Source organism: Sciurus vulgaris (assembly GCF_902686455.1).
Source record: "Sciurus vulgaris genome assembly, chromosome: 4".
Classification (NCBI taxonomy): Eukaryota; Metazoa; Chordata; class Mammalia; order Rodentia; family Sciuridae; genus Sciurus; species Sciurus vulgaris.
In genome coordinates, this window is record NC_136464.1 from 55,766,704 (window position 1) to 55,789,380 (window position 22,677).

At 56.7% G+C, this 22,677-nt stretch overlaps 1 protein-coding gene across 1 annotated transcript in view; it reads right to left on the bottom strand.

Annotated features, from left to right (window-relative positions):
* The window catches only part of CDH23 (cadherin related 23), a 391,248-nt gene that overhangs the window by 272,515 nt on the left and 96,056 nt on the right, over positions 1-22,677 (bottom strand). The window contains exons 4-6 of the mRNA XM_079137029.1: positions 13,898-14,040; positions 12,411-12,458; positions 12,189-12,281 (exon numbers count right to left, since the gene is read on the bottom strand). Of these exons, the coding sequence (XP_078993155.1) occupies positions 12,189-12,281; positions 12,411-12,458; positions 13,898-14,040 (284 nt within the window). The remainder of the gene's footprint in view (positions 1-12,188; positions 12,282-12,410; positions 12,459-13,897; positions 14,041-22,677) is intronic.

Below are 22,677 nucleotides of genomic sequence, written 5' to 3' on the forward strand. Positions count from 1 at the left end.
ATCCTCACTGCCCTGTCCCGGCCCCTGGCTGTCTTTGAACTCTGGTGGGACCAGGCTGGGAACTCAGATGCCACTCAGAAGCCTCAAGTGTTGGGCTTCGTCAACAGCGCACAAAGGACAGGCACATGGGACTTCTCTCTTGAGGCTGCAGGGTGGGGGCTCCCCAAGAGCAGACCTGCCACATGCCCCAAATCCCTGCTGAGCTCCCACGGGGCACCAGGCCAGAGGGGCCAGCTGGTAGTGACCACAGGGAGGTCCCCCTGCCGTCACAGGGCTCGCAGACACAGGTGAGGGTGCTGCAGAGAGGTGATGCTCACACCCGAGATGCTCCAAGGCCCCAAACACAGGAATCTGTTCTGCATTTGGAAGGAAAGATCAAACCCGGCTGGGCCACTCCAGGGGAAGGTGGAAGCTCATGGAAAGGGGGACAGTAATGGAGTCAAATGTCCCAGAGAGAATGGAGCAGCCTAAAGGTCTGTGGCATGTTCCTGGGGTGCCAGAAAGAAGGTGGAGGTGACGGAAGACAGAGAGGAAGAGGAAGAAGTTTCTAGCAGGGCTGAGGAGTGGCTGGGGTCAGACCTGCCTGCCCCAAACACCAAAAAAGTGTCTGCAACACCCGCGGCATGGCAGGGACCCAGCGCGCTGGCACGCTGGAGGATGCACCAGAGAGCTTGCCGCCCTCCTCCTGCGCCCACCAGTGACCCCTCCACACACAGCGACGGTTCCCCGCATCGCCGAGGCTTGCACACTTATTTATTTATTTCCCTGCGGCTGCTGGCGCAGACCTGGGCCGCCCGGGCGCGGCTCCGTGGAAGCGCCTTAATCGCCAAGCACACTTTAGGCATTACTTCCACACCATTTAGGGCTTTCCGCCCCAGTAGCTGCTGCTGCGTTTCCTCCATCTCCGTCTGTGGGGCCGTGTGTTTTTTTTAAGGTTTGGTAGGCCCGAGTTTGGAGGAGCTGGTGTTTGGGGGAGGTGAGGAGAAAGATAATGCTTTGCAAGAACTTATTATTCTTCTCCCATTGCCCTGGCCCTGCCCCAGCTCTGACCAGAAGAAAGGAAGGGGGGTGGGGGCCCTGTTCCAGTTGCTAAGAAGCCTTTAAAGATTTTTGTGTCCTCACGCAGGCCTGAGATTGGGCTGCTGATATGAATGGCAGCTTCGTGGGAGGCTGAAGGTGCTGGAGCACAAGAAGGTCACTTAGGAAAAATCCCTCCCCCGACTAACCCGCTCCTTCCACCTTCTCCAGGCTCAAGGCCAGATCCTCTGGAGGCAGCAGCCTTACAGCCACCCCTAAGCCCTGAGTGGGTACTCTTGAGGATCAAATGCGTGCAAACTTGCGTTGGGGGCAGAACAAAGAAAATGAGATCTGAAGCTAGCTGTGTGACCTTGGACAAGTCACTTAACGTCTCTGGGCCCATTTCTCCGGCTACACCATGAGAATAAGCCCACCTTTCTTACCATGTGAAGGATCACTCTGAGGATCAGAGGAGGCAGCATGAATGAAAGACACCCCTCTTCCTTTCCCCTCTTTCCTTCCTCTTCGTCCCGTTCCTTCCACTCCATTTAGCTCTCTGCAATTCCCTTCTCCCCATCCAGCTTCCTACGACAGCACCGTGTCCACCTACAGAGATGACCCTTGACCAGGGAGACAGTGCCTAGAGGGAGTGGCCACAGGAAATAGTCCCTCCGTGCACGCTGTGTGGGGCTCTGGTTCCATGTCACCTGCTCAGTGGCAATCCTGCTGTCAGCACCAGGCACGCTGGCTCAGAGGCAGAGTCTCCCAGTGAACCAGGCTGCTGAGCGGGGAGCCTGGGATTGACGCTCTGTTCTCTGCAGCTATGACAGAGTGCTCCTAACCACCACGGGGAGTGGCCTTTGAGAGGAAGCTGGCGGCCTGTTCCCAGGAGCTTAGGTGACAATCAGAGCCTGACAGGGCATAGGTAATACAATGACATGGGCAAGAGCCCCTGTGGGGTTAGGCGCCAGGGTCAAGGTTACCTTGGGGGAGGGGCTCCAGGTTCCAGCAAGGTTTTTTTTTTTTAGTTGTAGGTGGACACAATACCTTTATTTTGTTTATTTTTACGTGGTGCTGAGGATCGAACCCAGTGCCTCACACATGCTAGACAAGTGGTCTACCACTAAGCTACAACCCCAGCCCCAAGGCCTGTTTTTGATCTGGACGTGGTCACACAGATGTGTGCACTCAACAAGGACTCAGAGCTGAGCACACGATTGTGCCCTGCTCCATATGTATCCTTAATCGGCTCATTCAAAAAACAAAGGCATAAAGGGAAGAAAAATGAAGACAAGATTCACAGAAGCCTGTGAGGGGACTGCTGGAGAAGATGCTCTCGTGGTTACTCCATGCCACGGGCGTAAGCCTTTACCCTCAAGGGCACTGTGTCCTTCCTGCCCTTAATCCCCACTGTTTGTTTTTGTTACTATAACAAAATACCTGAGACTGGGAAGGTTATAAAGAAAAGAGGTTTATTTGGGCTTATGGTCCTGGTTCAAGGTCAAGGGCCCGCATCTGGCATTGGCCTTGCAGGAGGCTGAAAAGCTGGGTTGGAGAGAGTGTAAGGAGGACAGACCACCTGACCTCTCCCACTGGGTCATTCAAAGGGAGAAAGAGTCAGGCTTGGCTGGCTAAATGGCGGAAGGATGGTGGTGCAGCTGGCCTGGATGATGGCATCTCAGGGGAGGGCACAGCATGAGCAAAGGCTGGGCAGCAGGAAGGTGACCACTGTGGTGGGGACTGAGGGCAGGAAGGGCGGGCACCCTGGAGCTCTAAGCCTATGCAAATGGATGGAGTTTTGAAGTGTAGGGTTCACGGAGGGGAGGGGGTCGTGGCTGGCTCAGATGAGGAGTCGTGAGAAAGGACGGGGTTTGGGGAAAGGTGCCTCCATGCCATCTCCCTCCAGCAGGGACTCGAGGGGAAGGGGGGACCAGCCTGAGCCCATGCCCTCCTGGACAAGGACGTGACCGGGCATTTGGCTCTCTGCGGCTGGCAGTCCCCACGCCGAGGAGGTGGGCTGGTCGATCGTAGGAGAAGACAGTGAGCGGGGATGATTACATTGTACCTAGTGATTACACCCTGGGTGAAATCTCTTGGTGGCATTATCTCATCTAGAGAGAAGAGCGGGCTTTTTAATAGACGGACAGGCGGCTTCCACTTAAGGTTATTATAAAGAGAGCGAGCCCAGCCCCTCGCGGCTTCTAGCCGCTCCACAAAGTTGCAAAGTAATTAAAGGCTGCTAAGGAATCACAGAAATTATAATCATTCCATCCGCCAAAAGCTCTCTCCAGTTTCCCCCTCCTGCTAGGAAACAAGGTGGGTCAGACAGCACACAAACACATCAAAACAGCCCATTGTGCGGGGGGCCTCCTGTCCTCCAGCTGTTCCCACAACATCTGAACCCGTTCGGGTGAGTGGAAGGGCTGAGCAAAACCCCGAGCCCTGGGAACAGAAGGACCAGAGTGCAGAGCCGGCGGCCGAGCCGGGGCCCTCACGGGCACCTGCGTCCAGGACCTGCAGGCAACAAGCCCCCGACCTTGCAGCACAGGACCTGCAGAAGCCAGGAGCAGCACCCCACCCTGCCTGCCTGGACGTTCAGGCCCCCCTGGGAAAACAGTGTGCGCCTCTGGCCAGGGATGGGCCCCCCTGCGCGGGGCCTGGAAACGGATTCCCTGAGTCCTCCCTGGCTACCGCTGGTCCTCAGTAACCTAGCACTGATTGCTGGGTGACCTTGGCCCAATCTTTCACCCTCTCTGGATGTGCTGGCCCCTACAGGACGTGTGTCTCCTTGAAGTCCCTCGGTGCCTTTTACTAGTTATTTCTCCGTGGCTCTGTTTCGGTTTTTCCCTTTTCATATCTTGATCTCGTATTTCCCACACATTTCCTTTCCCGCGCTGGACTGTCAGCTGCTCGGATGCTGACACCCTGGTATCAGCCAATCCGTCCACAGCAACGCAGCCTGCCGTCAAGCACCCTGCATTTCCTACCAACCCTCCTGAGGTCCTTGGAGAACTTCCATAATGAGTGGCTCTGCCATCACTTCCCAAGTGCTACCTTTGTGCCAAGGGCTTTGTACAGGTGTTCCTTGAATTCTTACAAAAACTCCCCATGAGTCCCTAGTTCACAGATGAAGACACTGAGGCTCAGAGAGGACCCCAGGCCTCCAGGTTTAGAGTTGGAACCTGGTGCCTGGCTCCATCCATGCACCTCAGTGGAGATCCAGGCCCCACGTCATAGACAGACACTGGTCCTCAGGACACAGTGGGGCCAAAGTTGCGTCTAGTACAGGTGGGACCCCCTCGACCCTCCGTTTCCTACGCCTGCCCTCTGCCCCCACTGCACCCCATCATTAAGGAGAAAGACCTCCAAGACCCTGGGAGGACTCCAGGTGTGGCTCCTGCAGCACATGGCAGGCAGGGTCGTCCGTCTCCGGGTTCTTTACGTAGTGGGCGAGGGCACAGAAGGGATGCCCATGAGCCAGGCCCCACCCAGTCCCCTGCTTCCCAGTCATGGCAGAGCGTCCCGTGGACACTGCAGCAGACCGTGTGGACGTCACAGACGCCCAGCTGGAACTCTGAGGAAGCGCGTGTCACCAAACTTCATCACCACTAAAGCAAAACAGTAACGGTGAGACACCTAGGCTCCCTCTGTCCCACCGCTGAGGCTGGTGGAGGTGCCCACAGCCCTGGCTGCGCCCCACAGGCGCAGGAGAGGAGGGGGTACCCGGATCATGAGGGGCGGGGGTCGTTGGCTTCACCCCACTGGATGGAGGAGGGAGAAAGGATCCTGGAATGGCATGCCCGGGCTGAGCCTCCGGCCCCAGTTCTGTGGGACCTGCGGCCCAGGAGGAGATGGCACACGTTGAGTCTCCCTGTGGCCAGCAGGCCATCCGGCAGTTGGCCACCCGGCTAGTTCTCAGAGTGCTGTGTTCCCATGATGGCTAAGAAGGAGCTGGCCTCTGGGGGACACAACGCTGCAGGCCACAGACGGGTATTGCTGGGAGCGTGTCTGGGCTCCAAGCCACACGGTGACACCGTGGCTCAGTGCAGAGGGCTGGCAATGGGCTCTGAGTGAAGCTTCCCCGCCGGACCCCTCAGCCTGGGCAGGAGGCGAGGGGACAGTCCTTAGCCCGTGGTGGGGAAGCTGTGGAATGAGGCCCAGGGTGCCCAGTGCCCTTCCCACATCCTGGCTGGATCAGGGCCTCGTCCTGTGACCAGTGGCAAGCCACACAAGGACACAGGCAAAACATGAAGGGAACGCTGGGCACGGTGGCGCACGCCTGTCATCCCAGCAGCTCAGGAGGCTGAGGCTGGAGGCTTGCGAGTTCAAAGCCAGCCTCAGCAACTTAGCAAGGCCCTAAACAACTCAGTGAGACCCTGTCTCTAAATAAAAGATAAAAAGGGCTGGGGTGTGGCTCAGTGGTTAAGCACCCCTGGGTTCAATCCCCAGTAACAAAAAAAGAAAGAAAAAAAGAAAACAAGAAACAAAAAAACAAAAAGAAACAAGAATTGGAAAGGACCCCCCCCGGGGGCAGGAGCTGGTGGAGAGGCTGTTCCAACTCCGGGGTCTGGGAGAAGCCCTGAACTAGCCCTGGCCTCAGTTTCTCTCATCTACAAAATGCAAAGAACAATTCCCGCCCCCTGAGCCCACAGAGCTGTCATGAGGAGGAAGGAAAGATCAAGAAAATGCTCCGAGGCAGATGGGGTGATTTAAATGAGCACACACACACACGGCCCCTTGGCTCTGTGCAAACCCAAGCAGCCCACCACCTGCCTGCGCGTGGTCACGCCATCCCCGCGAGCCCACAGCTGCCGTCCACCTGCCGTGAGAGAGGAGGGGCCCAGGTACTGGTCACGGTGCTGACAGGGAGGAGACCAGAGGAGGCACGATGGCCTCGGGCGCTCATGCAGGGACATAGAGACATCGGCCAGGGCTGCCGTCTGGCTGGCGCAAGCCGCACTGGCTCTGGCCAGCAGGAGCCCAGAGCCCGGGATGATTTATTGGTCTCCCTCTCCCAGATCGATAGGCCGGTGGTTAGAGATGCAGAGGGGGCCGCAGGCACTGAGGCCCAAGGTGTAAATTGATATGGCCTGTCAAGGGGCTGCCTCTCCTGGCGTGGGGGAGAGGACACTCTCGTGAGTGGAGCTGACACCTGAGTCAAGTCAGTGGGAGCCCCTCCCCCACCTCCCGCAGCGACCTGAGGCTGCAGTTTATAAATCAGCCAGCTCTGACAGGCTCCCCCTAAGAAGGGCAGCTGGGGGCACCGCTGCCGCACCACCAGGTGCTAATCAGTCGCCCTCTTTGGCGACGTCCGCCTCCATAGGCACTGGGCCTTGTCTGGCCACCCCTCCAGGGCTCTCCACATGTCACGCACGAAGGATGGCGTGGCTGATACCCAGGAACTGGAAGCATCAGAGGGCACCAGTGCAGAGCAAGGCCGTGCTCAGAGGTCCCAGGGGGACGCAGGGTGTGAGGCAGGCCTGCAAACTTTCCGGCTCAGGGCCAGGCCCGCTGCGCCTCGCTCTCCCCAGCTGAGCTAGACAAGGGAACCACCTGCCTCGAGAAGACACACTGCCTGTGCGCAGCCCTCTGCGGAAGTGCTCTGATCCTGAAGTCACCCAGCGGGCAGAGGGGGCAGAGGGCTCTGTCCACGGGTGAAGCCGATTCACTCAAGTGACACTGAGCACCATGCACAGGCCAGGCCCTGGCTGGCGCTGACCGGCAGGACCAAGCCTGGTCCTTGCTCACTCTGGTACAGAGAGATGGACAAGCCACAATGATGACCATGACCTTTTTGCAGGGCTTGGACCTACCTGGGCCCTGCGCTAAGCACTTCCCAAGCTCGGTCTCAATCACTCGGATCCTCACAGCATCTCCGGGAGGCTACAATTATCTCCATTTACAGGTGGAAGAGAGGCTGCTTGCCAACAGCCCGCAGTGACACCGGTCTCCTAACTCTGGCTCTGTCCCTGGACTAACTTAGGGCAAGCATTAACTTCCCTCTGTGGTTGCACACCTGCAGAGCAGAATGGGGGTGTGGGGAGGGCCCGCAGGAGACACCTGGGCACACAGGAAACTTCCTAATATTGTTAACAATCACCTACTAGTATCATTGTCATTGACAAATGATCTCCAGGAATACCCTCCTGCCGCCTTTCCTGTCTCTAGTATGGAGGTCCAGGTAATGAGAAACGTTCACCTGTCCTCGTCAAGTGACGTGGAAAGATGGTGCAGCCTCATAGATCCAGGGCCACAGGGCCTGGGGTCCGATCCTGCCCCCTGCCAGCACTGAGGTTCAGGCAAGGACCTTCCATCTCTCAGGCTCTGGCCGTCTCCGGCCAGCTCACGCCCTTCCTTGCAAGCAGCCTGATCCTCACTCGCAACTGGTCACCTGAAGCCACAGTCGACAAGGATCTGGGCAGGACCTGAGTGTCACAGAGAGCTGGGCAGAGACCCAGGGGCCCACTTCCAGCTTGGCTTTGTTTCCATGAGGTAACAGAGGGGAGCTGCCAGGGATACCAGCCACCGTCCCTCCTCAGCAGGGTCCGCCTCTTTGGAAATTCTAGTAGATGAAAAGAAACCAAAGGATCCCCCAAAGAGGATGCTATCAGAGACATCACAGGCCCACATCCTCTAGCAAACTCCCACGCATTCCATAAGGACCCACCCAGAGAACCCCTAGTGCAGATCATCACATTGTGCACACTCCAAGCTACCATGACATTTAATATATTTAGGTGTCGTTAGACACCCACTTACTCATTTTTCTGTGTAAAGTTACCTTCTCGGAGGACAAAGACCTCGGTCCTCAGAGCAGCACTTCACTGAATATATTCTGAACCACACACTAGGCCAAGGACTTCCTCTACCTACATTCTTAGAGCTCTCACAACAATTCCGCATGACAGGTATTGTCACTCACCATACAGGTAAGAAAACTGGCATCCAGAAAGGGTGAGTCACCTGCCTACAGTAACGCAGCTGGACAGTATTGAGTCCTTTGCACTATTCTGCATGTCCAGGTTGGCTCAGGATCACTGGGCCCTGCTCCGCAGCTGTTCAACAAACGTTTCTTGTGTTCAGTTAAAAAAACAAAAAAAAAGCAAAAATAGTTGGGCACAGTGGAGCACACCTGTAATTCTAGAGGCTGAGGCAGGAAGACCTCGAGTTCAAAGCCAGCCTCGCAACTCAGTGAGACCAGACCCTCTCTCTAAAAAAGTATATAAAAAAGAGCTGGGGACGTGGTTCAGTGGTTGAGCGCCTCTGGGTTCAATTCCTGGTACCAGAAAAAAAAATAAAATAAAATGTGGATCAGGGTACAGTGGATCTGACCTGGGCTCTGATGGACAGGCAGTTGGGCTGGACTTCAGTACTGGTTAGAAAAGCACAGTTATACAGCGATCCCTAAGGAAACGCCAGAAGATGCCTTAGGAGGGGCAGGGAGAGGCGCTGGATAAACACCTCGGCGCCCAGCCAAGAGGCTGGACTAGTCAGAACTTCAAGGACACAGTGTCCCTGAGCCTCCGCTGGGCCCCCTTGATTCTCTGACCCTGAAGCCGCCTGGCACGGTCTGCCTTCTGACCTCACACCCACCCTCCTGCCTGAACACCCCGTGTCAGGGTCACCTCCCTGGGGCGCACTGGGGGGCCGAGGAGCTACCTGGGAGGAGCAGCGCTGAAGGTCAGCGAGGCGGGCGAGCGCCCTCACAGAGGTAGCAGAGCAGCACCGCTGGGCACAGACACAGGCAAACACGTTTGAGCAAATTGGCACGCCATAAAAGTCTATTACAGCAAATCAAACAGCAGTCAGCATGACAGCCATTACCCTGAAATGAATACACGGGGACTTAATGAGGCCTGCGAGGCTGGCGTGGTGAATTAAGTTGCCAATTCTAGCAGGATTTCCCTTTTCTTTACGGACTTGAAAGCATCCACGCTGCCTCGTTAGGGCTTCGACAAGTGAATTGCAGGGCCTTTCACCCTGATAAAATGGATAATTACATGGAGAACCGCTTAGCGAGGGGAGAAGGGTGGGCGGGACAGGAACTGAGAACAAACAAACCCAAACACACACCTGCGCACCTCCCGGCGCAGGGCGGGGCGCGCTCGGGGCGGGGCCACGCCTGGCCTTGAACTACCTCCGCCCTGCACCCCTGCGCTTCCCAGCCTGGGGGACTGGGGGTCCCGTGGGCCAGTCTCCAGACAGCTGTGACAGGCTGAAAGTTCTCATTCGGGAGCCATGGCCGGTGGCACCTTGCAGAAACCCGCCTGTGGTCATCTTACAGGGCTGCGCATACCAGCTGTGCTCGGTTCCCAGAGGAGTTGGTTTAAAATGCAGATTCCTAGGCTGCCTCCCCGGCCTTCGGGTGCAGAATTGCAAGGCGGAAAGATGCCTCCCAGCCAGTCCCTGGGATGTTCTGCTGGGATTTCTGGGATGCTCTGTTTCATCGCTTTCCCAGCATGCAGTGCTGGATGGCTTCAGAGGCAAGTGGCCCTCCTGCTTCTGCTGGCATAGGTCCAGAGGTACAGAGCACAGCACATCCTGGATCAGGCAGGGGGGTAAGCTATGTGCACTGTGGGGCAGGGTCCCATTTTTAGAAAGTGCTTCCTTATGCAGACCTGCCTTACAGGTACCCTGCAACTTGCTTCTGGGGCCTATTCCCTGACTTCTAGGCACACAGACCCAATAATCAGGGCCCACGGCTGGAATGTGGGGGTCAGAAGGTAAGGGACAAGGTGCAGTGGCTGAAATGACAGCTTCTCCTGCTGGGTTCCCTCCTCAGGCCACAGGACATCCGCCCTGCAGGAGGCCTGGTCCAACTCCCGAGTTCGATGGCTGCAGAGGGCAGGGACAGGTCAAAAGTCAGACCCTGCCAGTTGTTGGCACAGCTGGGACGAGAACCCATGTGTTTTGACTTCCCGTGGTACAACACAGGAGCAGCTACTGCTACTGCAGCCAGAGTTGCTGGCAGCCCCCTCCTCCAGAAAGCCTGCTGAGATTGCTGTGATCACTCGGGCAACCCCTGGCACTCATGACCAACTGCAGACAGTGCCCCTCCCCCGTTGCTCTGGTCTACAAGTCTTACCCTGCTGACATCCAGTGGCCTCTGCCACTGAATTCACTTCTCCAGACCACCAACCAATAGGCCCTGTGCTGGTCCCTCAGCTGGGGCCTCAGTCAGGCAGCAAATGCCAGCTCAGGTGTCCACTCTGGGCCAGAGCTAGGCTGTGCCAAGAACACTGTATCAGAAGTGGCCTGGCCTCTGTCCAGCTCACACACATTTCCACTGGCCACACGGAGCAGCCCAAGCAGGGCACTGAGTATCAGGCCACTGAAGTGACCTGGGTGTTTTCATCCAAGCAAGTAAACCAAGTGGGCCTCCTTCCAAGGACTGTGTGTCCTTTGTAGCTGGCCCTCTAGTCCCCCCTCTCCTCATCAGATGGGCAGGAGGCAGGCCACCTTATCCCACCTGCCCTTAGATTGATTAGATCAGGAGGACTATGGCCCAGAGAGGTTAAGTGACATGTCCAAACAAACCAGCGACCTGGGTCTCCATCTCCAGTCTGACTTCAGTCATTCCACATCCTTGCAGCCTCCTGGCCGCTGTGGAATGAGGACAGGCACAGAGCCAAGCCCACCGCAGACACTCAATAAATATTTGTTAAATAAATGAACAACGGAAGGGGCTCTCTCCTTGCAGGCAGAAGCCCCTGGAGAATCCCAGGGGGTTCCGACAAGACTGGGGGCTGCCTTCCCATCTCTGAAGGAAGAGACTGGGCTAGCCTGGTCCCCAGCCTGAGGGTTGGGAAGAGGGGACATGACCCCTTGTCCCCTTGCCATGGCTGCTGCCTGCTGCCCCCCTTGAGGGAAGGCAGAGGGCGGCCATGCTGCCAGGATGGCAGCTGAGCAATGGGCCCAAGCCTCATTAACTCCGAGCCGTGCCCTTGGATTCTGAGCCCAGGCCCGGAGTGCAGGCTGGCACGTAGAGCCCCTTAATTAAATTAGGGAGACTTCCAAATGAGAGCATGCCCAGAGCCAAGCTGCAGTCCCCGGGCACGCTGGCCACATCACTGTGCCCCAGAGCTCTGGACAGCAGGCGCCCCCTCCCTGCGTCCAGCCCCAGGCAGGGGAGGGGCGAGGCCCTCAACCATTCCCTCTGTGCCTTTGTCCCCGGTCCTCTGCCAACACAAGAGCAGGACTCAGGACTCCCAGCTGAGCAATGAGGGCAGCCACGGAGAACACGAGACAAGACCTCTTCCTCCTTGAGGGGCCTGAACCTGCCCTGAGTCAGGAAGCTCCAAGTCACAGCCCTGTGACCTTGGGCAAGCCCAGCGATGGGATATTCTCTCAAAACTCTTTCCATTCCCTGATCCAATGACTGACCACGCACGAAGTGAAAGCTCAAATGCTGCGGCACCCACCTGCCTTTCCAGAAGGTTCCATCTTCATCCGACACTTTACAGCTACTGCCCACCCCAGCCCTGAGCGCAGACCTGAGGCAGGGCCCCACGCCTCCAGGGGCTTTCCATCACTAACCGCCAGCCCATTGACTGCCTCGGCCACCGTGGTGGTGAGGGACAGCAAGCCAGGAGAACCCTGGTCCATCCGGAGACAGCAGCCAGCTTATTAACGAACCGCTTGTAATGCAATAATTTGTACTTCTCAATTACCAGCAATGGCTTGACTTTACAAGCACGCACTCATGCAAACACACTCAGGGTCCACAGACTGGGGCCGGGGGGCGCGGGTGAGAGCACACGGTGGGGAAATCCCCTTCCTGGGGTCCTGTGTTCCCTGAGGCCTGCAGGGACCTGACCCCGGCCAAAGCGGGACCATGTGGGGCAAGACCCCCACCCATTCTGCCCAAGGCTGCCACCAGGCCAGGAACGGAAGGCAGAGGGACACCGCTGTGGCTCCGGACCCTCACCCGCTTTGACTCCAGTGGAGCTGGGGCCCCGCCAGGGAGCCAGAGCTCTCTCAGGCCTGAGGCTCCTGCCGCCCACTGGCCCAGCCCTGTCCTCAGAGGTGCCCTGTGCTCACTGACCTGCCCAGAGTGACTGACCCAGGCTGGGGAGCGGGGGCTGGGGCAGAGCTGGAGCTGCCCTTTCCCCTCTGAGCCCCCACCTATGCCGTCCAGGGGCCTGGGGAGCAGCAGGCCCCTGGGTCCCTACCTCAGGGATGCGCACACTGTAGGGCTGGTTGTGAAAGGTGGGTGCGTTGTCATTCACGTCCCCGACCTGGATGTTCACTTTCCGTGTGATCACCTGGCAAAGGAAGGGCAGGAGTCAGTGCTGCCACCTGCCTCTGGCCTCTGTCCACCCATGGGGCCCCGGGACCCTGCCAAGCCCAGGAACATGCCTCCCCAGTCCCCAGGGGCCTCAAGGGACACTCACCCCCTGGTGGTCGCTGACAGAGAACTCCACCGTGAACTCAGACTTGGTCTGAAAGAAAGGGAAGAAGGTGGTCAGAGAGGCCAGGGGTGCTGCGGCCGCCCCAAGGGGGCTGGAGGGGCCCAGACTGCTCCAGGTGTTCCCCAAAAGCCACAGCACCCTTGGGTGGGGGAAGCAGGTGTGGAATATGGATCTCGCCTTAAAAGAACAATCAAACAAAAGAATTAAGGAAGGATCTTGGGCCCTAGGATTGGCTTTGCCTCGAAGTTGCTGTGTGATTTTGAGCAAGTCACTGGCTGCTTCTGGGACCACTCCCTCAAATGCAAGGAGAAGACACAGGATGGGTTGATTCAACACCCTTATCTTAATTTATTAAGGACTCTGCAGTCATCAATCTCTGCCTCTCTAGAAGATGCCCTTTGGAGATGGGTGGGGGTGTCACATGCCTGTAGTCCCAGTGGCTCATGAGGATCTTAAGATCAAAACCAGCCTCAGCAACTCAGCAAGGCCCTAAGCAACTCAGCATGACCCTGTCTCGAAATAAAACATAGAAGAGGGCTGGGGATGTGGCTCAGGGTTAAGTGGCCCCTGGGTTCAATGGGAAGGAAGGAAGGAAGGAAGGAAGGAAGGAGGGAGGGAGGGAGGGAGGGAGGGAGGAAGGAAGGCAGGCGGCAGGGAGGGAGGGAGGAAGGGAAGGAGGGAAGGAAGGAAGGAAGGAAGGAAGGAGGGAGGGAGGGAGGGAGGGAGAGAGGAAGGAAGAAAGGAAAGGAGGGAGGGAGGGAGGGAGGAAGGGAAGGAGGGAAGGAAGGAAGGTAGGAGGGAGGGAGGGAGGGAGGGAGGGAGGGAGGAAGGAAGGCAGGCGGCAGGGAGGGAGGGAGGAAGGGAAGGAGGGAAGGAAGGAAGGAAGGAAGGAAGGAAGGTAGGAGGGAGGGAGGGAGGGAGGGAGGGAGGGAGGGAGGGAGGAAGGCAGGCGGCAGGGAGGGAGGGAGGAAGGGAAGGAGGGAAGGAAGGAAGGAAGGAAGGAGGGAAGGAAGGAGGGAAGGAAGGAAGGAAGGAGGGAGAGAGGGAGGAAGGGAGGAAGGAAGGAAGGAAGGAAAGGAGGGAGGGAGGGAGGGAGGAAGGAAGGAAGGAAGGAAGGAAAGGAGGGAGGGAGGGAGGGAGGGAGGGAGGGGAGGGGAGGGGAGGCCCTTTGGGGAACATTTGCTGGGAGTGGGAGCTGACCCATAGTCCCCGTGTGGTCCCCCTGCACACCTGCAGTCACCGCCCCTGTGTCTGTCCCATGTGCCCCTTGCTTGAAGATGCCAACCACCCGCTCCCAACCCCAGTCGGGCCAGCACTGCCTTGAGGAGGGTGCCACTTGGGAAGATGCCACTGCAGAGTCAGAAGCGGGCCTCTGAGGAAGGCCCCTAAAGTGTGCTGAGCCACCCTCGGCCAGCATTTGCTCCTGTCCCCCAGGAAAGGTCTAGGACAGAGATCCCGGCGAGTCATACCTCTCTGTCCAGTGGCTGCCGGAGCCACACCACGCCAGTGTCCGGCTCCACGGCAAAGAAGCGGGAGGCCTCCTCCCCAGACACGCCAAACACCAGAGGGTCATTGTCCATGTCTCTGGCCAGCAACTGGGTCACAGAGGAACCTGGAGTAGCCAAGTAAGAGAGCAAAAGACAGACAGAGGAGTCAGTATCCTTCCTTACAACTGCTCAGGTAGCTGAACTCCCAGCAGGGATCAGCCTCCTCACAAACCTCCAGGAGACCGTGATTATCAGAAGACTCCTGTGCACCTCTGGGCTCTGGCCCAGACTCCCCACTTCCATCCTGGCCCACTCGTCACTCGTTGCTCTAACATGAGGCCACCATGCTCTGGGCTGTAATGGGCGACCGTGACTTCTCCCTGCCCCCTTTTCTAACTTTAACTTGGAAGCCTCCCTCTCTCCGTGGCTGGGATGAGTAGGGACAGGGCTCCCAACACTTCCTGTGTTCCCAGATGGGCCCAGAATTCAGCCCAGAGCATCCCATCTCCCTGGTCACAATGGCTGGTTCAGAAGTGAACATGTGACCCCAACTAGCCAATCAAAGCCAACCCTGGGACTTTTGCTGCAACTAAGGAAAAGAGGAGCTCTCGTTCCACTGGGCCGCTGAACTGGCCCTGCCAGCAGCCATCTTTGTCACCCCACAGGAGAGCCTGCCTGAGAACGAGGCCAGGGAGGGGGACACAGAGCCACTGGTGCTCCTGAGGGTCGGAGGGTGTGCAGCCAGGTGTGCCTGAGAGCGGCCCCTCCTCTGGACCTTCCAGCTGTAAGAACTGGGATCCACACCCCCTTCCCACCTGTTATTTTTGGCCCACGTCAGTTGAGTTGGATTTCTATCTTTTGCAAATGGAAGCACATCTTGCTGATTCAGAACATTTTGCAAAATCTTCTGGCCTCCATTCAAGAGTGGCGAGGCACTGGCTGTGGGGTACACACTGCCATACACAGAGATTAGGAAGATTCGGCTCAGCCTCAAGACTCACTCCAGTCCAGAACTGGTCTGCTTCCTGTCTTTAAGGAGGGGATTAAAAGGTAGGTGTCACCCCTCACCAGGAAGCAAAGCCCTGGCCGGAGGCCACCTGGGCATCAGGATACCTGTGTGTACCCTGCCTGAGAAGCCCTCACACAGAACATCTCCTGAGCTCACAGGTCCCCAGTGGCTTCTGCACACAGGCCCCGTGTGCCCAGGGCAGAGGCATTTGCCTGCATGTGTTTCCAAACCAGGAAGCTCCAGGCTAACCAGGACAGCTGGTCACCTTGGCTTCAGGCGGTTCCTAAGTCCCCAGGAACTGTGCACCAAATGGCATGAGTGTACAGAGTGTCGTCTTATGAAGAGAAGGGGCAGCATCTTGATCCAATTCCTGCAGGGGCAGCTGGGTCAGAACCTTCAGCCTGTCGGTTTTCCCTGTAAAATGAGACCAGCTCCCTTTTCCCCCCAAACGCAGACTCTCAAATTTACCAAATAGCTCTGAAGATCAAGCTAGGGAAGGAAGGGAGGGAGGAAGGGAGGGAGGGAAGAGTCTAAATTTTAGGCATTTTATCTAGAAAAGACGGCTAAGGGGCTTTCACAAGTGAATTCCAAAGGGACGACGGTTCTCGGGTGACAGTGATGGTGGATTTTTTTGAGCCCTACCTGGAGTCCAGGCACGAAGCTAAGCCATTTCCATGACGGGGCTATCCAATTCCGTCCTTACTAGCACTGTCTGCTTAGCAGATAAGGCAGCCGAGAGTGATCATGTCATTTACCAGAGCCCCACAGAGAGGCACTGCAGAGGAGGCGGCCGAGCCCTGGCATTACCCACCCCTTGCACCTCTCTACTCCAGATTCAGGGCTTCTGGGGACATGATCCTAGCAGACCTCATCCAGTTGGAAGCTCAAAACTTGGAAAGAAAAGGTCCTGGGCCTTCGTTACGCTGCTGCCTCGGACGGGCGGACCCTTGGTCCCTCGCACGGGTCCACTATTAAACCTTCCTAGCCACCCTTCAGCAGCCATTATCCCGCCCATTTTACAGACGAGGAAGTTGAGGCTCCAGGAGACAAAGAAACCTCACCAAAGCCAAGCAGCAGAACAGCAGAGTGGGATGCGGCAGCCTCCGAGGGAATGGGAGGAGGCGAGGAGTGGGAGGCGCGAAATCGAGGAGCGGAAGACCTCAGGCCCAGCCTTGCTGTTTAGAGAAGGAAAAGGCGAGGGCATTTACGAAGTTGCCCAGAGTTAGATGGGGTGCAAGCCAGCCCTGGAGCCTGCTCTCCCAGACTCCCAGTTCAAGGCTCCTCTCTTTCGAGGTGGGAAGGAGCAGGGACGTCACAGGTAAACCGAGCATGTCTTCCCAAGGTGCCTGCATTGCCCCGCGACCAAGAATACATCAGCAGCAGAAGGCGCTGTTCAGTTTTATGAATTTCAACATTTTTTTTATGTAACCCAACGCTACAGTAGAATTTCCAGCTCGCCCCTGGCTTCCAGGATCACACGCTTCTCTTCTCTTCCCAAGTTTAAGAAACCCCCAACGCCTTGGCTGATCCCACCCAGCGAACTGAGGCCCAGACACACCCTGCTTGTCCACAGTACAGGGAGCCAGGGCAGCCTGGGGCCCCCAGGCCCCAGAGCCTACCTGCCAACCCCCATCAGGCCCCGCCCAGGTGGGACGCGAGGCCCAGCTGCCCACTGGCCCAGGGGATTCTGGGAAGGCCAGGCTGGCCCTCCAGCCAAGGTCTCCTGACTGGGCCTGATATCCCAAATGGCTGAGTCCGACTCTCAGGTCCTCCCAAGAAGGGGGGCCCTGGGCAGGACGGGGATGGGGCCATCAGCGGCTGTCACCCACCCTGTAATTTCAAGGACTTTTATCCATTTTCCCCTCAATTATGTGCTGCTCAAAATGGTCTTTCTCTGCTTCCTCACGGGCGCTTGCCTCCTCACGCCTTCTTTGTGTCCCAGGTAATTGCTAGTGACCTTTTCTAAGTGTACTAATTAAAGGTGCCCGTTTAATATTATATTTGAGACAAGATGCACCCCCCCCTCCTCCAGCTGCGCGCTCCCCCGCCCAGCACTGCTCTGCAGCTCGGCCGAGCAGGGCAGGCTCCTCCAGCGAGGAGGCTTCCAGCAAGCTCCGCCATGCCGCTCCCACGGGCGCTCAGCCAAAGGCAGGGCTCACCCCCAGCCCGGTGCCCCCGGTTACCGGAGGAGCGTCCCCAGCTCCGTGACACCTGGGTATGTGCGCCATGCCTGGGGTTTGTTTCTCACCTGAGAAACGGTGTGCCTTGCACCTCAGGGCTGCAGAACACCTGGAGCGCTTTTGAGACAAAAAAGAACTGGCAAGATAGTCTCATGAAATTTACCACTTTAAGGAAAGTGTACAGTTCAGTTGCCTGTAGCACGATCCACCATCTTGTGCCACCATGACCACTGTCTAGTTCCACGATGTTTTCATCAGCCCTAAAGGGTCACACCCATTAAGTGGTCACCCCGACCCCCAGCCCCTGATCACCACGAATCCACTTTCTGTCTCTGTGGATTTGCCTATTCAGTTCATTTCATATAAATGGAATCATAAGATACGTGGCCATTCCTGTCTGGCTTATTTTATTGTAGCCTCATATTTTCAAGGATTATCCACGTTGTAGTATGTATCAATACCTTATTCCTTTTTTATGACCCAGTAATATTCTACTATATGGCTTTGAGACATTTGTTTCTGCATTCATCAACAGATGAACATTTGGTTGGTCAGTGTCAACATGCTACTATGAACATTTGTGTTCAAGTTTTTGGGTGAACACCTGTTTTCAATTCTTTTGCGTATATATCTAGGAGTAGAATTTCTGGGTCATATGGTAACTCTACATTTACTTACTGAGGAATAACCAAATGGTTTTCCACTGAGGCCTGGAGTTCTTCTCACAGGTAAGAAAAAGATCCAGTGACTCACCAGGGCCCAGGGTCCCTGATGACGGTGAGATGGCAGCTGGGCAGGCACCCAGCAGATACCCTTGGTCCCCTGCCAACTACCCCTCAGCTACCACACCTACCAGCCTGACCAATGCCAGCCCCTGTGGTTCTTTGCCTGAGGTGTTTGGCCATCAGAGACTGCTCCTCCTATACCTGGGACAGGGCAGAGGGGCCAGAGCCAATGTCCCTGGTGGCAGCCCTGGGTGAATGGCTCTTGGAAGATGATGGATAAAGACAAGCTGGCAGATCAACACCCCAGCCCCTCCCTCTCAGGAGGATGACCCAGAAACACATGCTCTAACCTGGATCTCAGTGTTCCCCGTGGGACTGTCTCCAGCTGCCCACGTGGTGACCTGGTTGGCACTCAGGTCTTAATGTATCCCCCCAAATTTCATGTGCTGGAAACTTAACCTCCAAATTCATATGTTGATGGTATTTGGGGGTGGGGCCTTTGGGAGGTCATCAGGGTTAGATGAGGTCACGAGGGTGGGGACCCCACGATGACATTAATGGCTTCATAAGAAGAAGGAGACCTGAGCTAGCACGTGTGTCCCATCCTGCCACGTGACACCCTCACCCTGCCGTGATGCAGCATGAGGCCCTCACCAGATGCTGGCGCCACTCCTGGACTCCAGAACTGTGAGCAAAACAAACTTCAGTTGTTGATAAATGACCCTGTCTGTGCTATTCTGTTATAGCAACAGAAAACCCATGACTGCAGTTGGCAACGCGTCTTTCACGGCTTCCTTCCCTTCCCGGTCTCACCTCCTGACCTCCCTCCCTGTACTCCTGGCATCTCCTCCTCCAGTAAACCACTCATCTTTATGTCCTCATAAGGTCACTTCTGGGGAAACCCAAAGAAGATGCTCCCCAAGAGAGTCCCCCAAGGAGCTGGCTCAACACAGACCCCCAGGCCCTGCTGGTTCAGCCGCCTGTGGGCCACTAAGTGTGACTCGTACACAGAACGGCCCCCACTCTCCCCACCGGACACTCGGTGCATCCAGGTCTGAAAGTCCTGGTCCTGGACCATATTCAATGTTTAACAACAGGCACAGTCCCGGCATCGACCAGTCGGAAGGGACGCTGCCCATGAACAACTAGACTGGTGGACGCCGCCCGTAAGTCAGCCTGGTTTATGGTTCACACTTTAGATGCAGAGGAAAGCTCTTCCCGTCCCAGCGTGATTGAAGGGCCTGCTCTTAGGACTCAGCTCAATCAGTGCAGCCAGAGAATCCTCACCCTCGGCCTCCCTCCTGGGGAAGGGCCACGCCGGCCGGCCCCTCACTGTGCTCCCAGCTCAGGCAGGAGCCCGGCCTCACCTCCGGGGTGGGAAGAGAATGTGAATGAATGGAAACCATTGTACCCCATGTCGAGCCAGGGAGACAGAGGCAGGGCACCCAAGTGTCACTGCGGGTGGGGGTGCACAAAACGCAGCATGGATGAGCACCCACAGGAGAACTAGTTCTTAAAAAAACCAAAAAGCATTTTGACATGCTACAGCATCCATGAACCTGAGGATGCCATGCTCAGTGAGACCGGCCAGTCACAGGAAGACCAGCACGGCATGGTCCGTGCGTGCGGTCACCTGGAGTAGCCCCGCTCACAGGCAGAGAGGAGGCTGGCGGCTGTGGGGCCCTGGGACCGGGCTGGGGAGCGTACGATTGCTGAATGGGTACAAAGTTTCAGCTGTCAAGAACAGTTCTGGGGATGGGTTACACAACCGAGTGAAGGTACTTAATTCTGCCAAACTGTACACGTAAAACTGAATAAGGTGAGCAATTTCATGTTATGTGTATTTTACCATGATTAAAAAAAATGTTGTAATAAAACAAGTCAGATCGCATCCAAGGCCCTAGGCTAACCCCTCCCGCCACATGGCTTGGGCTCCCAGGGCACACACTCCTGGGCCCATGGGCTTTCTTTCTGTTCCTGAATGGGCCAAGCTTGTGGCTGCCCCAGGGCCTTTGCCTGGTCATGCTTCTGCTGGGATGTGCCCACTGTGGGTCTGTACATGCCAGTGTTCTCACTATGCTCCTCAGGCCAACAGGCACCACCTCTAGCAGCCTTCCTCAACTATGATCTAAAGGGACACCTGGTCACACTGTCTTCACAGTCCTCTCAGAGGCCTCCTTCCCCAGCCTCTGCCCACTGCTACAAGCACGTTTGCATAAGCTCCCTGGGAGCAGCAACCTGTTCTGTCACACCCCCAGTCTGTCCCTCAGCCTAAAGGCACCTGGTCCCAGAGGCACTCAGTGAATACATGAATGAATCTTGCCAACTGCCCAGAGGTGTTAGGAGAGGACAGTCCCCCAGGCCTCATAGATCTCTGGACCATGGCAAGAGGAGAGAGGACGGCAAGGGAAATCTCTGTTTTGTTTTGTTTTGTTTTCAGTGTCGGGATTGAACCCAGGGCCTAGTCCATGCCAGGAAAGCACTTGACCCCTGAGCTACCTCCCCAGCTCTGCAAGCTACTTCTTAACTACGTCCACTACTGGACAGAAAAAGGCCCAGCTAATCAAACCTAATAATGCTCAAACCAGCAGCCCCTGGCTTTGGACCCAGGTGGACTCAGAGAAGGGCGGAGGTCCAGTCTCTTAGGAATTGGCCCTGACCGCTCTCAAAGGGCTGTGTGATCTGTCCTGGGGTGGTGTCCTGTTCTGGAGGTGGGAACCTGCTCGGCAGAGCTCCCCAGGAGGTTTTGGGCTGGGTACTTGTCCTCCACCAAGGCCTCACTCCTCAGAGGCAAGTCACATCTGTCGTCCAGGCAAGGGGCGGACAATCACAGCTTCCCGGGGCCCCGCTGGGCCCATGCTGCCGGCGGAGATGACTGTTATTACTGTTATTGTTGTTATTTGCACCGAGGGGCGAGGGCTGGGATTGGCATATCATGCTGTTCCTGGAGAATTGCGGATCTGTGCCCACTCGGAACTCAGGCTGCAGGCTTTTTATTTTTTTCTACCCTGGAGAAGAATGCAACCTGCATTTTCCAAAACCTGGAGAGAGGGCTGCAGGACACGTGCACAGGGTGGGCAGGACACGCGCCTCTGTCTTGCAGTAGCGCGTCTTCTTTTTGATGCTATAGATTGAACCCCGAGACGCTTACCACTGACCCACATCCCCAGCCCTTTTCATTTATTATTTTGAGACAGGTCTCACTAAATTGCCTAGGGTCTTGCTTAGTTGCTGAGGCTGGCCTCTAACTTGTGATCCTCCCACCTCAGGAATCAGGATTGCGGGTGGTGGCAGCAGTGTTTTAAGGAACACCTTTGTGCCACACCTTCGGTAGTTCCTGCTGCTTTAAAGTCAGCATACGACAGTGACACAGCCACATCCATGTTTACAGCAGCCCCATTCATAATAGCTAAGCTATGGAACCCACCTAGGGGCCCTTCAACAGATGAAGGGATAAAGAGACTGTGGTACATATACACAATGGAATATTACTTGGCCATAAAGAAGAATGAAATGGTGGCATTTGCTGATGAATGGACGGAATGGAGATTATCATGCCAAATGAAATAAGCCAATCCCAAAAAACAAAGGCCAAATGTTCTCTCTGATATGGGGATGCTGACTCACAATGGGGGTGGTCACCAGATTGGACAGGGGAAATTGGGGGGAAGGAAATGGGCAAGTCAGTAGAATGAATCAGACATAACTTTCCCATGTTCATAGATGAACACGTGACCCGTGTAGCTCCACATCATGTCCAACCACAAGAATGGGAACTCAGAGTCCATGTATGTATGAAATGCCAAAGCACGCTCTACTGTCGTGCATCACTAAAACGAAAAACAAGCAGGTCCTTCCCCCTCAGCTGCGTTCGCTGCTCTTCCCAGGGCTGCCCCCCACGTCGGCCAAGTGCTTTTCCTACTGCACCCTGGACCCAGCCTGCGGGCTCTACCCTCCTGGGCACGCCTGGCCTGGGGCACTGGCTCCGTGCTGCACTCCCACGGCTGTGCTGCTGCTGTTCCTTCAGCCTTGAAACCCTTCCTTCTGCAGCCACCTCTCGAATCCCAGCCACCATTGAACGCAGGCCCCAGACACCTGCTCCACCAGAGGCGCCCTCTCCGTGTGCCTAGACCCACTGCCTGCGGCTCCGCAGTAGCCCGAGGCCAGCGCCCCTCGGAGGTGGAGGCTGGTGTTCGGGCCGCTCGGCGTCTCCCTTCCCTTCCCCACCCTTCACCACCGTCTCCCTCTTCCTAGACGCCAAGGGGCTGGCTGGTCCCATTGTGGCCCATGCAGACGTCACCCATCGACCAGGGCACCTCCTGTTGGACCTGCAGTGACCTTCAGAACCCTTCACGACACGGATCCACGCAGCCACCAGGACAATCCCAAAGAGCATGTGAAGACAAGACTCTTGTCATCTGACACATAAAAGGTCCCTACACCAAGCCGCGGTCTCCTGTCCCTTCCTACCCAGGGGCCAAGGATCTACGGCGGCCCCTCCCAGGCTCAGGGCTGTTAGGAGAGCCGGGCTGGAGTCCACAGCCCGCTCCGGAGCAGGGGCTGGTCACGGCCCAGGGGAGAGCCAGTCGGACCAAGCGCCTTCTGACTCCTCAGAGAGGGAGTCAGGGTCCCGGGCGGGAGGGGGCTGTCTGGGTGGGCCGAGCAGAGGAGGTGCCGACGGCGGCAGCCCGGCCCCAAGTCCAAGGCCACGAGTCGTGATCGGGGTTTTCCAAGGCCGACACCCACCCCTGTGGTGGAGGCCACTCCCCTGTGACCACCAGCCTGTTGAGCAGCCCCTGCCCGTGGGGAGGGAAGCTCGCCCTCCCGCTCCTCTGGCCTTGGTCTCTG